At 32.6% G+C, this 13,549-nt stretch overlaps 1 protein-coding gene across 5 annotated transcripts in view; it reads right to left on the reverse strand.

Moving 5' to 3' along the window:
• atp2b3b (ATPase plasma membrane Ca2+ transporting 3b) overlaps positions 1 to 13,549 on the reverse strand; it is a 116,522-nt gene that overhangs the window by 55,838 nt on the left and 47,135 nt on the right. For 3 of the 5 annotated variants that reach the window (XM_056448749.1, XM_056448754.1, XM_056448751.1), the window contains exons 6-8: positions 9,830 to 9,955; positions 6,138 to 6,179; positions 1,754 to 1,918 (exon numbers count right to left, since the gene is read on the reverse strand). In XM_056448749.1, the coding sequence (XP_056304724.1) occupies positions 1,754 to 1,918; positions 6,138 to 6,179; positions 9,830 to 9,955 (333 nt within the window). The remainder of the gene's footprint in view (positions 1 to 1,753; positions 1,919 to 6,137; positions 6,180 to 9,829; positions 9,956 to 13,549) is intronic. The other 2 variants (XM_056448750.1, XM_056448752.1) reach the window with 1 other exon arrangement.

The following is a 13,549-nucleotide window of genomic DNA, read 5'->3' on the forward strand; positions in this document are numbered from 1 at the left end:
GTATCGCCCCCTCTATTATTATATGTGTTGCTATTCATATTGTACTTTACTGTTTCTTTACTTATACATTATTAACCCTATACTTAGTCACAATGACATACACATGCGTCTTATGAGTATTAATATAAATAATATTAATTCCTATAAATGTTATGTCTGAATGCAGCTTTCGGAGTCTTTAATGATGTGGCTAACATAGGCTGAACAATCAATCTGCTCACTATGAATAAAATTAATAAAAGTTATAAGTATATTAAAGGTGACATAACATTTTTTGAGGGATCACTAAATTTTATTTATAAAATTATTTTTGATAACATACACCAGGTGAGATGGGCAGGGTCAAACTTCTGCATGGTCACCGAGGACTTAGAGGCAGCCTTATGAATTATTACTATTATTATTATTGCTATTATTATTACTAGTATTATTAGTTGTCTTGCTAATATACAAACCTCCTCCTCATTATAATTACTATTACCATTATCAACATTACTAATTAATTCCTTACAATTATGTAGCGCTTTTCTGGACACTTAAAATGCTTTACACATTTTTGGGGGGAAATCTCAGTCAGGACCTCAGTTTAACGTCTCATCCGAGAGTCCCCATCAATACATTGGGGCGTTAGGACCCACACAGACTGCAGGTTGAGCGCCCCCTGTTAGCCTCACTATCACCACTTTCGGCAGCAGCCTAGCTTTCCCATGTGGTCTCCCATCCAGGTACTGACCAGGAACAGCTCTGCTTAGCTTCAGTTGGTGACCATGTGAGAGTTGCAGAGAGCTAGCTGCCATGCATCATCTCCATCATTGTCCAATCGCCAAAGGTTTTCTTTTGATAAAACGTATTAATATCAATGAGATTATTACCACCATTGATTCTGCCCTTTATTATTAAACGTGTTGCTACTTGTTGTAATTAGCCTACCATTCTCAACATTAATAATTAATTCCTTACATTTATATAGCGCTTTTCTGGACACTCAAAGCACTTTACACATTTTTGGGGGAAATCTCCTCATCCACCACCAGTGTGCAGCATACACCTGGATGATGCGACAGCAGCCATATTGCGCCAGACCGCACACCACACACCAGCTGATTGGTGGAGAGGATACTTGAGAGTGATGAAGTCAATTATAATATGGGGATGGTTAGGAGGCCATGATGGACAGAGGCCAGCGGCAAATTTGGCCAGGATGCCGGGGTTAAACCCCTACTTTTTTTTGAAAGGACATCCTGTGATTTTTAATGATCACAGAGAGTTAGGACCTCGGTTTAACGTCTCATCTGAGAGTCCCCATCAATATACTGGGGCAGTGGCGAATCTAGGCATAGGCAATATGGGTGATCGCCCAGGGTGGTATCTTGCTGGGGGCGGTACAGGAGACGGTGCAAAAAAAAAAGTGTCCTATAGTAAAAGCAATGAGATATGATTTACTTTATGCACTTGTATTAATTTAGACTGGTAATCCCAGAAAGACGATAGGTGCCATTCACATTCGGCACTTTTTGCACGCCCAAATTTGTTATTCTCTATGTGCAACCTGGTGAAAGCAAACTGCTGCGCGCAGAAAACCGTTCCCGCGCACCTCACACGCTCCTGTGTGAATCATGGCTGTTTGCATGTACACCGATAAAATATGAACCAAATATAAATCAATTGTTATATTTATTGAAAAATAAATATGTTGTAATTAGCCTTTTCATTTGAAATCAGCTCATGATTGTCCACATGAAGTCCAACGCACCTGCTTTGCCAATCTGTACAGCCAGTTTGGTGAGTTTGCCCTGCAGTACAGACTTCTCCTTCTTGGGCACGTTGGCTTTCTTCTTCTCTCTCTCCTCCACTTCTCCACCCTCGGCACTCTTCAGGGGCTGCATCTCCATCGCAACGGCTCCATCCTGCTTTTTGGCTGGTGGACGGGACATGAGTTAGCGTCACTACATATGGACTGCAAATCTGTTGTTTCACAACTAAGAGGCATTTTGAACGAGACTCATTCAAAGCTCTGAATACCTTCATGCCACACATCAGATTTTCCACAGTGGCGAGCACACACACGCACACACACAAACACTGGACACAAGACAAAGGAAAGCACGACAAATGTGGACACACACAGCATAAACACTGACATCGGTTAAAGTGGGATCAAACAGCATCGGCCCTCTCCAATTCTACTGAGTATGCATTATTCAGAGAAATGTGTTTGGGTGCTTTTCTTCGAGAGAAGAAAACAATGAGCTACAGTGACAATGTACTATGGAGGAAACAGTCATCATGTATGCACTGCAGAAAGCTATTTTAGTATTTCAAAACATCTAAACATTCCAGAATCAAGACAGCATTACTAATAAATCTTTTCTGAAAAATGAATAGTGACTACTCTACTCTAGAAGAAAATCTGGCAATTTCTAATACAAAACAAAACAAAACAAAACAAAACAAAACAAAACAAAACAAAACAAAACAAAACAAAACAAACAAACAAAACAAAACAAAACAAAACAAAATAAAATGTTTAATCCAGAGAGAACTAAACTAAACAAAACAAAACAAAACAAAACAAAACAAAACAAAACAAAACAAAACAAAACAAAAACAAACTAAACAAAACAAAACAAAACAAAACAAAACAAAACAAAACAAAACAAAACATAAACAAACTAAACTAAACTAAACTAAACAAACAAACAAAACAAAACAAAACAAAACAAAACAAAACAAAACTAAACTAAACTAAACTAAACAAAACAAAACAAAACAAAACAAAACAAAACAAAACAAAACAAGAAAGCACAAATAAGTAATTAGCTAATTAATCTGCATTTTTTTCTCTCAGAGAATTAAAAAGCTACTTTTAAAGCAATTTTTTGCATGATAACCTATATTAATTGATGTAAATACACTAAATGTTTATTTTATTGGCACTGAATGCAAACTATGTCCAGTCAACTTATTTTTTTAGAACTTTATACAAAAGAAGTTGTTACCAATAAGCTTTATAGTTATAAACAGGATAATAACAGAATGTAAAATAAGACAAATTCAATTTTTGCTGCAAAGATCTACAGTACCAGGACTAGGGATGTCCAGATGCGATCACGTGATCGGAAATCAGGCGTGATCACGCAGATGCGTCCCCCTCACTTTTAGAGACAGACCATTTAAAAGCAGGTGATTAATAATTATATGAACGTATGATCTCATACAGCCGTCCCCCGCCCACTTTTAAAATGTCCACTACGCCCCTGTATATATGTATATATATATATATATATATATATATATATATATATATATATATATATATATATATATATATATATATAACATATATATATATTCTCATTCTTTTTTAACACATCTATAGTATGCGGTGGCAGAGAGTTAGACCTCTTTCTTGACACAGATACAGCAACGCGTGTGGCATGACATGACTTTGCTGCAGAGACACTATTGGTTAAATGCCGACAAAGTAGAACATGGAAGCAGTTTGAAGCGGAAAGCGTGAGAATGTCTGCGTTCTGGAGGTTTTATTAAGTTGATAAAGACAACATTGCCATAGCAAACTGTACACTGCCTGCTGGGTGTTGCGGTACTATTTGTTTTTATATTAGATTTTTTAATATTTACTGTTGCACTAAAGTCCAAAAGGGAAGAATTTATGTTGTGTATTTATTGATTGTTCAAACTACCTCACAGTAGTGCTCTGTTTGTTAATAACTTATTTTTGTTAAAATAAGGTGAATTAAAGAAAACATAAGAAACATCCTGGATCTGTTTCTTCGCTCTTCTTTATTCTTATTTTATGTATTATGGAAGTATCGGATCAGGTTTAGGTATCGGTAGATACTCAAAATAAAGGCAAAAGGACTAATCAAAAAAAAAAACCTGATCGGGACATCCCTAACCAGGACAATATAGTGTCATTACGCAGCTCAATTCAGTTCAATGTTGATTCAGTTTAGTTCAATAACAAGAATGTGAGGGATTAGCACACTTATCCATGACAAATAAAAACATTTCTAAATATAAATTTAAATAATTTAAATTTGTAATTATTTCAATAATTAATAATAATTATTTTTAAAATTATTTTATTACTTTAAATAATTACTACATTTAAAGAGGTTTTGTTATGGACATACTTAAAGTCATATATATATATATATATATATATATATATATATATATATATATATATATATATATATATATATATATATATATAAATAAATATATAAATAAATTTTCAAAGGAGGTTTAATAATTCTGATTTCAGCTGTATATATATAACATTTCTCATACAATATTTTATTTTATATATGTATTAACCACTACAAATGTCAATAAAAAGTAATCAAACACTGACTCTAAGAGATCAAGAATATTTATAATGAATATTTAAATGAACGATTCATAAAATCGTGCATTAAAAAAAGAGGTTTTAGATCGAACCTGAGATTGACACTCCTGATTTATATACGTGTACCGTAAAACAGCAAAAAAACGACTATCAATACTAGTTCTTTACAGACATTTGACAAGTTGTGGCGCACCCTTTTAGATTAACTGCTGGCTAACTCTCTTGATTCTTAAGCTGAGCAATAATATATGAATACATATTTATTATTCATTTTCATTTAAATTTTTTTATTTTTATTTATCTTTATTAATATTAGTAGTATTATGCATTATGTATTATTATTTCATTTATGTTTATTTAGTTTTTTCAATGGGAAGTTAGAGGCTGTTGAGGGAGGGAAGTGTTTATTTGGGGTAGTGTTAACAACAACATGGAAGGATAATTTTAAAATTAATGTTGTGGTTAATATTCCATGTAAAACATTCCATGTGAAATTTGAAATTGAAACAAGACAAAAACGATATAAAGAAAATATATTTACAATATATAATATAAACAGTGCATCCGGAAAGTGTTCATAGCGCTTTACTAATTTTTCACATTTTGTTACGTTTCAGCCTTATTCCAAAATGAATTAAATTAATTTATTTCCTCAAAATTCTACACACAATACCCCATATTGACAATGTGAAAAAAGCGGAAAAATCACATGTACAGAAGTATTCACAACCTTTGCTCAATACTTTGTTGATGCACCTTCGGCAGCAATTACAACCTCAAGCTTTTTGAATATGATGCCACAAGCTTGGCACACCTGTTTTTGGGTATTTTTGCCCATTCCCCTTTGCAGTACCTCTCAAGATCTATCAGGTTGGATGGGAAGCAAAGATGTACAGCCATTTTCAGATCTCTCCAGAGATGTTCAAAAGGATTTAGGTCTGGGCTCTAGCTGGGCCACTCAAGGACATTCACCAAGTTGTTGTGAAGCCACTTCATTGAAATTTTGGTGGTGTACTTTGGGTCATTGTCCTGCTGAAAGATAAACCATCGCCCCAGTCTGAGGTCAATGCTTCCGTGCTTCACTGGAGGGATGTATTAGCCTGTTGATGAGCGGTGGTCTACAGCCAATTCCTTTGTCTTCATACTTGGTTTGTGCTTTGACATGCACTGTCAACCCTGGGACCTTATATAGACAGGTGTATGCCTTTTCAAATCACGTCGAATTAACTGAATTTACCACAGGTGAACTCCAATTAAGCTGCTGAAACATCTCAAGAATGATCAGTGGAAACAGAATGTACCTGAGCTCAATTTAGAGCTTCACGGGAAAGGCTGAGAATACTTATGTATTACTTACGTACATGTGATGCTCAGGTATTTATTTTTAATACATTTGCAACAATTTCAAAAAATCTTTTTTCAGTATGAGGTGTTGTGTGTAGAATTTTGAGGAAATAAATTAATTTAATCCATTTTGAAATAAGGCTGTAACATAAAAAAATGTGGAAAAAGTGAAGCGCTATGAATACTTTCCAGATCCACTGCACGCCATTGAACCACCACAAGTGATGCAGCACAAAGAGTGTGTTTCCACCTCTTTATGTATGTGTCTGTGTGCATACATGGTATTAACGCTCATATTTCTTGTTGCTATCCTCATATAGCAACAGCGTGGATGAGGAGGCCACAAAAATCTTCCACAACAAGAAAATAATTAACCCCTCATTCTCTCCATTCATCTACTCCACTGTCACTGTGGTACCTTTATTCTGATTGGTCTCCACAGCTGCTTCTGGCTGCTTGCCTGTGACAGAGAAAGATAGAGAGAGAGAAAGAGAAAGAAAGATAGAGATAGAGAGATAGAGTGGGAACAAGAGAATAAAAAGCGACAGACAGAGACTGAATGAGAGACAGAGCACACAGTGTTCTTGAGTGGGAAAATGAAAGCGCGCACACAACTACGGACACGGACGTACGAACACAAACACACGGCACACACACTGAACTGTGCTCTTAAACGGTCACATGATCAACCTGTGAGTAAATACAAAATTGTGGGCTCGTCGGTCTGAACGCAGACTGAGATGTTGAAGGTGTTCAATCCTCCAACATCAGCGCTGTGCTGTACGTACCATTGGTGATGCCGCTCGCTTTGGCTGTGGCTGTGGGAGAGTAACTACTGTCCTCTGATCGGAGAGCGAAACAAAGGGATAATGCAGGTGTGGAGGAGGGGGATTGTGGGAAATTGTTAGGATTGGGTGGTGGTAGAAGTAAGAAAGAAAGAGAAATCAATGACTGTCTTGTGGTATTAAGGGGAAACTGGTGGTAAACAATGCTTGTGAGTAGTTGAATGGTGTCAGTTCTCTAGTTAGTTTGGTCAATTAGCAATGTAGTTCATTTCGTGGGACTCATTTTAAGGAAAGATTTATGGGATGTACTATTAGCAAAATCACGAATTAGCTTGAAGTTCTGAAATTGTTTATAGAAAAAGTGGCGTTTTATTAGTGTTTAAAATAAATTCAATTGAAATGAATAATGTTATAGTAGGGTGCCTAGCGGACTAAGATATAGACCATTTTGAGGGATGTGAACAATAACATGTTCCAAACGTGTTTCCTGTTTTACATTTTTAATCACCATATAGCTTCCAAGAATCCAAAAATGTCCAAATTTTGATAAATAATGTTATGATAGCTGTTTTAACGTTATGATTAAATTGCCTTTTGTTACCATTATTGTTGCAACAAATAGTTTAATAACAGGCAGGAAATATTCATGTGCCAATGACATCACCTCATTGAAATTATCTATAATGCCACTGCGCTTCAGTCATCCAAGTTTTGAGTTTTATCTTAATAAAGGTGAAAAAAACGCCAAAAACAAATGTAAAAATAAATGAGAAAAAAGTTTTGTAGTACATATAGCATTAAATTAAAGCACACAATTAAAGTGAACCTGCTTTAAATTATTTAAATAATATATATATATATATATATATATATATATATATATATATATATATATATATATATATATATATATACATATACACACTACCGGTCAAAAGTCTGACTTCAACTGTACATACTATAAAAAAGCAGTTATTTAAAATTGTAATAAATATTCAACAATTTAACCATTTTTTTACATTTAATAAACGGCGCCTTGATGAACAGAATAATTTAATCATGAAAAAAAACATGAAAAAAAAAAAAACCAAACTTTTGCCCGGTAGTGTAAATATATAAATATATATATATATATATATATATATATATATATATATATATATATATATATATATATATATATATATATATATATATATATATATATATATATATATATACACAGCAAATATATTTTTTTATATATTTAGCCAATATAAGGCAATTTATATTTAATTTTTTATAAATAATATGAATAATATTTCATATTTTTTCATTCAGTGATATGACTGCATAATTTAGCAGAAATTTTTCATTGTTCGTGATTTTTTTTAGCATTACGAGACCTTTCATCTGTCAACTTTTGATGAAGAATATGTAACTGTTTTAGGAATTTGAAATATAGCTTCCAATACCAAAAGCAGCACAACTTTTATATAGTTTAGATAGTTTTATATTCTAATAATTGAGACAAATATGAGGAATATTTTACTTTATAAATTCACACAGCGAATGATAAAACCTTGAAAGATTAAAAAAAGGTTTCTGTTTTTTGAAAAGCAAGAAATACAGTGCTTGAGTACACCCCATTTTGAAAAGGAATATTTTTCTCCATTTCTCAGTGAATATAGGCAATGGATTTTGGTCCATTTAAACAAAACTGATTTATTAAACAGTTATATTTATTAAAATAATATTTTAGTCACCAAAAATATTTAGAAATTGAAAGATAACACGATTAAATTCAAGCAAAATATTGTAAAAATAAATTACAAACTACAAAATTTCAACTAAATTAAAACATTTTTTTGCTTTTCTTGATGTTCCCTTTTTTTAAAATTTGTATTTAATATTTTTCTATAACATATACATTTGGCTGTTCTAGTTTTTAGACCGTTGGCGTAAATTATTTTGTTAGATAAGCTCCGGATTTGGCTTCAGTGCTGACTAATCTAAAGTGTAGGCATAAATATAATAGCTTAATATTAAAAATATGAATTTCAGATAGATTTGTGAGGGGTGTACTTATATATGCTGAGCACTGTATGTATATACTATGTGTAATATTTAACAAAAATTTGGCAAAATAAAAAAAATATTTGTCATTTGTGCATTTGATAACACTTCATTTTACAGTGTCCTTGTTGCACACTACGCACACTTAGCAAAAGCAGCAAATTATGCATTATTATAAACATTTGCAAACACTAAATCGCAGGAACATTTTAGTTAATAATTTCTCAGTCAATAAAAGTGATCACAGACCACAAAATACAGTCATAAGTGTCAACTTCTTGAAACTGAGATTCATATACAGTATTGTTTGAAATAATCTTTCAATTGATATATGATGAAAATCTGGACTCTGAGGGTGAAAAGAAATCAAAATATTGAGAAAATTGCCTTTAAGGTTGATTAAATGAAGTGCTAGCAATGTATAATTACTAATTAATAATGTTTAGAGGACAATTTACAAAATACCTTCATGGAAGATAATCTGTACTTCGTTTTCTAATGCTTTTGGTCATTAAAATAATAATAATTTCGACCCAATACAATGTTTTTTATTTCGCTATTCCTGAAAGTAAACCAAAGGCAACATCAGTCATTTTGTGGTCCAGAGTCACAAATGTCCATAAGAGGACACCACAAAATAACCTTTCCCCCCTAAAAGACACACTAATCAATAATCACAGATTTACAGAAATAACAATTAATAAAAATAAAAAAAGACAATTGAATTATGATTGTGAGGCTGTTGGAGGGATTCAATGGGCCAGTACCAGAACATGGCGCCACTTCATCTTTTATCCACCCACATCCAACCTTTGCTCTCTCTCTCAGTTTCTCTCGTTCGTTCTCTTTCTCTGAATAATTAATCAGCCTCCTCCAATATAACTCCTAATCCTTCTCCGTTCCCGCTCTCTCCAGTCTCCTCTCTCTGTTGGCTGCAGGTTAAATTAGCCATGACACGGCCCATAAAGTTCGCAGCGGTGAAGCTCTGCTCGTCCTACCATTCATAAATCCTCCTGCAGGCTCTGAGTCCTCTGCTTCTCCATTCACATCAAGCTCGTGTCTTTCTCGTTCGCTCTTATGTAAGGATCTTCCACTTCGGCGTTCTTCACTGTCTGCTAGTGCTACTCGTTCTCAGCTCGTCCTACATCAGCCTTTGCGCTTGTTTTGTCTGTGTGTGTGTGTGTGTGTGTGTGTGTGTGTGTGTGTGTGTGTGTGTGTGTGTGCGCGCGCATTTTGGTTGGTGTTTGATGCTTTGGCCTCTCACACCTACCTTTCTTCTCTTTCTTCTCCTCTTCTCCTTCTCCAGCTCCCAGTAGAGTGAATATGATGCCGCTCTGAGAGTTCACTCCAACCGCAGTTACCAGCATCCTTCCCGATCCCTCCATCACATGAGTACCTGATAGAGAGAGAGAGAGAGAGAGACATCAGGATTTATTGGAAAGGGCCTAATGAGTTTTCATGGGACTAGCCTGATAGAACTAGCTTAAGCCAGTCATGTGGTTAACTATATGTAGGAATAAATCAAGTGTTTATATTTATGTCAGTAAATATGTGCTGTTGGGGATGATTTTATCCACTCTGGGGTGATTTGAGTCTTAATTTGGCCATAACCTTTTCTGTGTTTCAGCTAGCAGAATGACGACAAATCTTATTTTGACACATATTTTGAGAAAATGCTTTGAATTTAAAATAAATAAATCAACAATACACTCTGGGTAAATTTACTACCCTTTTGTTATGTTCGGGATAAAAACTGCTGTAAAAATGCATCAGATTAATATTTTTTCAAATCAATTTGAATAAATCAACCTCAGTCCTGATCAACACTATTAAATATTTTAGAAAATTACAGGATTTTAACTTTAATTGCCAAATTCACAAATGATTTGGTGAAAAAAAAAACACAAAATGATGTCCTCATGTTGAATGCTTTACCTCTTCGCTGGCCTCTTCGCTGTCTTTGTTTAAATCACATGTCAGAACTTACCTTTTCTCCTTGGGCTTTGACACCTGATCTGATATTTGTTAGATAGTGTATATGTATGGCTTATGTGTGCAGTTGTTATTGTTTTAAATGTATACTATGTGTGTTTTTTATTATTTTTTATTCTGTTATAACTTTAATTTTACTGTTCAGCCCTTTGATCTGCTGCTTGGTGGCTGTAAAGTGCTTTATAAATAAAGTTGAATGAATGAATCAATATTTTTAATATAAAAAAATAATTGTAGATTGGATTTTTTTTACTTTTTATCAAAGTCTTGATTAAAACCCTTTCATTTTCTAAGCAATTTAGTAGTTTCGTTCAGGACTGAGGTTGATTATAAGATTCATGCAAATTTAAAAATATATATATTTATCTGATGCATTTTTACAGTAGTTTAATTAAGTGGATGTTTTTATCCCTAACATAACAAAAGGGGAGTACATTTAAACAGTGCACAAGGGTTAAGTACACTGTGAGGTGAACAGACACAAATAAGAATTAGATAAGGAATAACAAAAATATTATATTTAAATTAATAAAAATAATGAAATTAAACTGTTAAATTCCTACATAAACTTTTTGCAAAGCATTTTAAAACATGCGTATAACAATATAACAAATATTATTGTTGCTGCTGTAAAATAATTAAAACGTAAAAATAATAACAATAGTAATATATATTTTATATAGCTTTGTTTAAATATCAAGACAATAACACATTTTATTTACTCATGTGCACTGTTCAAATTTACTACCCTTTTGTTATGTTAGGGATTTTTTTATTTGCATTTTTTTTTTATAAATCCATTAATCAACCTCAGTTCTGATCAAAATTTCTTAGAAAATTTAATGAAAAAACCCACAATATTTCAATTTAAAAGTAATTGTGGACTGGATTTTTTTAACCTTTTAACAAAGTCTTGGACATGTGAATGATTCCTCCCTAATTTACTGTTGGTGACTGTTTTTGCCCTATTGACTTCCATTATAACCACATTTGATGGTGCATAAATACACAGTCTTTGTTTTTATTTACTCCATGTAGTTCTGAAAGCTGAGATGCATATTTTGATTTTCTCAGACACATCAAATTAAGTATGCAAAAATCACTCTCACACCCTCACAGACACACATACACACACTTTAATCTGTTGTTATCCTCCATATAAAATCCAGAAACTAAGATTTTTTTGCACAGGTCTACCTAAACGATTAATGGTGCCAAGTGATGATCAACAGTAAAAATGATAAATTTACTTTTCCCAACACACTGAAAAAAATTATTCAAAGATGATTCCTTGGATTTACTCTTTTTTTTTTACGTTAAGTGGTCGTAAACAATTAATTTGGGCTGAATTTAAACAAACAAATTAAGCTGAACATTATTAATTTTAATTTGTTTGTTTAAATTTAATACAAATTAATTGTTAGTAGCAGTTTTGTATGCAACACTTTTTTCAGTGGGAAAACTACAGACAATCAAAAATGCATGATAATATGGTGTCACAGCTTTGTAATAAAAAAAATGTGGTTATAAAGGAAGTCAAGAGGGCAAAAACAGCCACCAACAGTAAATGAAAATCAATCAAACAATGCATTAAAGGCAATGTTGTTTCACTTGTCCAAGATTTTGATAAAAGGTTAAAAATCTAGTCCACAATTACTTTTTATATTGAAAATATGTCTTTTTATGTGTTTTTTTCACCAAATCGGTGACAATATTTATGAATTTGGCAAATAAAGAGTTTTTCTAAGCAATTTAGTAGTTTTGATCAGGACTGAGGTTGATTAACAGATTTATGCAAAACATTTTGAAAAAAATATATATTTATCTGATGCATTTTTACAGCAGTTTAATTAAGTGGATGTTTTTATCCCTAACATAACAAAAGGGGAGTAAATTTAAACAGTGCACAAGGGTTAAGTACACTGTGAGGTGAACAGACACAAATAAGAATTAGATAAGGAATAACAAATATATTATATTTAAATTAATAAAAATAATGAAATTAAACTGTTAAATTCCTACATAAACTTTTTGCAAAGCATTTTAAAACATGCGTATAACAATATAACAAATATTATTGTTGCTGCTGTAAAATAATTAAAACGTAAAAATAATAACAATAGTAATATATATTTTATATAGCTTTGTTTAAATATCAAGACAATAACACATTTTATTTACTCATGTGCACTGTTCAAATTTACTACCCTTTTGTTATGTTAGGGATTTTTTTATTTGCATTTTTTTTTTAATAAATCCAATAATCAACCTCAGTTCTGATCAAAATTTCTTAGAAAATTTAATGAAAAAACCCACAATATTTCAATTTAGAAGTAATTGTGGACTGAATTTTTTTAACCTTTTAACAAAGTCTTGGACATGTGAAGGATTCCTCCCTAATTTACTGTTGGCGACTGTTTTTGCCCTATTGACTTCCATTATAACCACATTTGATGGTGCATAAATACACAGTCTTTGTTTTTATTTACTCCATGTAGTTCTGAAAGCTGAGATGCATATTTTGATTTTCTCAGACACATCAAATTAAGTATGCAAAAATCACTCTCACACCCTCACAGACACACATACACACACTTTAATCTGTTGTTATCCTCCATATAAAATCCAGAAACTTTTTTATAAAATCCAGAAGAACATTTTTTGCACAGGTCTACCTAAACGATTAATGGTGCCAAGTGATGATCAACAGTAAAAATGACAAATTTACTCTTCCCAACAGGGAAAACCACCGACAATCAAAAATGTATGATAATATGGTGTCACAGCTTTGTAATAAAAAAATGTGGTTATAAAGGAAGTCAAGGGGGCAAAAACAGCCACCAACAGTAAATGAAAATCAATCAAACAATGCATTAAAGGCAATGTTGTTTCACTTGTCCAAGATTTTGATAAAAGGTTAAAAATCTAGTCCACAATTACTTTTTATATTGAAAATATGTCATTTTGTGTGTTTTTTTCACCAACTCGGTGACAATAT

Source organism: Danio aesculapii, chromosome 23 (genome assembly GCF_903798145.1).
Source record: "Danio aesculapii chromosome 23, fDanAes4.1, whole genome shotgun sequence".
NCBI classification, from domain to species: domain Eukaryota; kingdom Metazoa; phylum Chordata; class Actinopteri; order Cypriniformes; family Danionidae; genus Danio; species Danio aesculapii.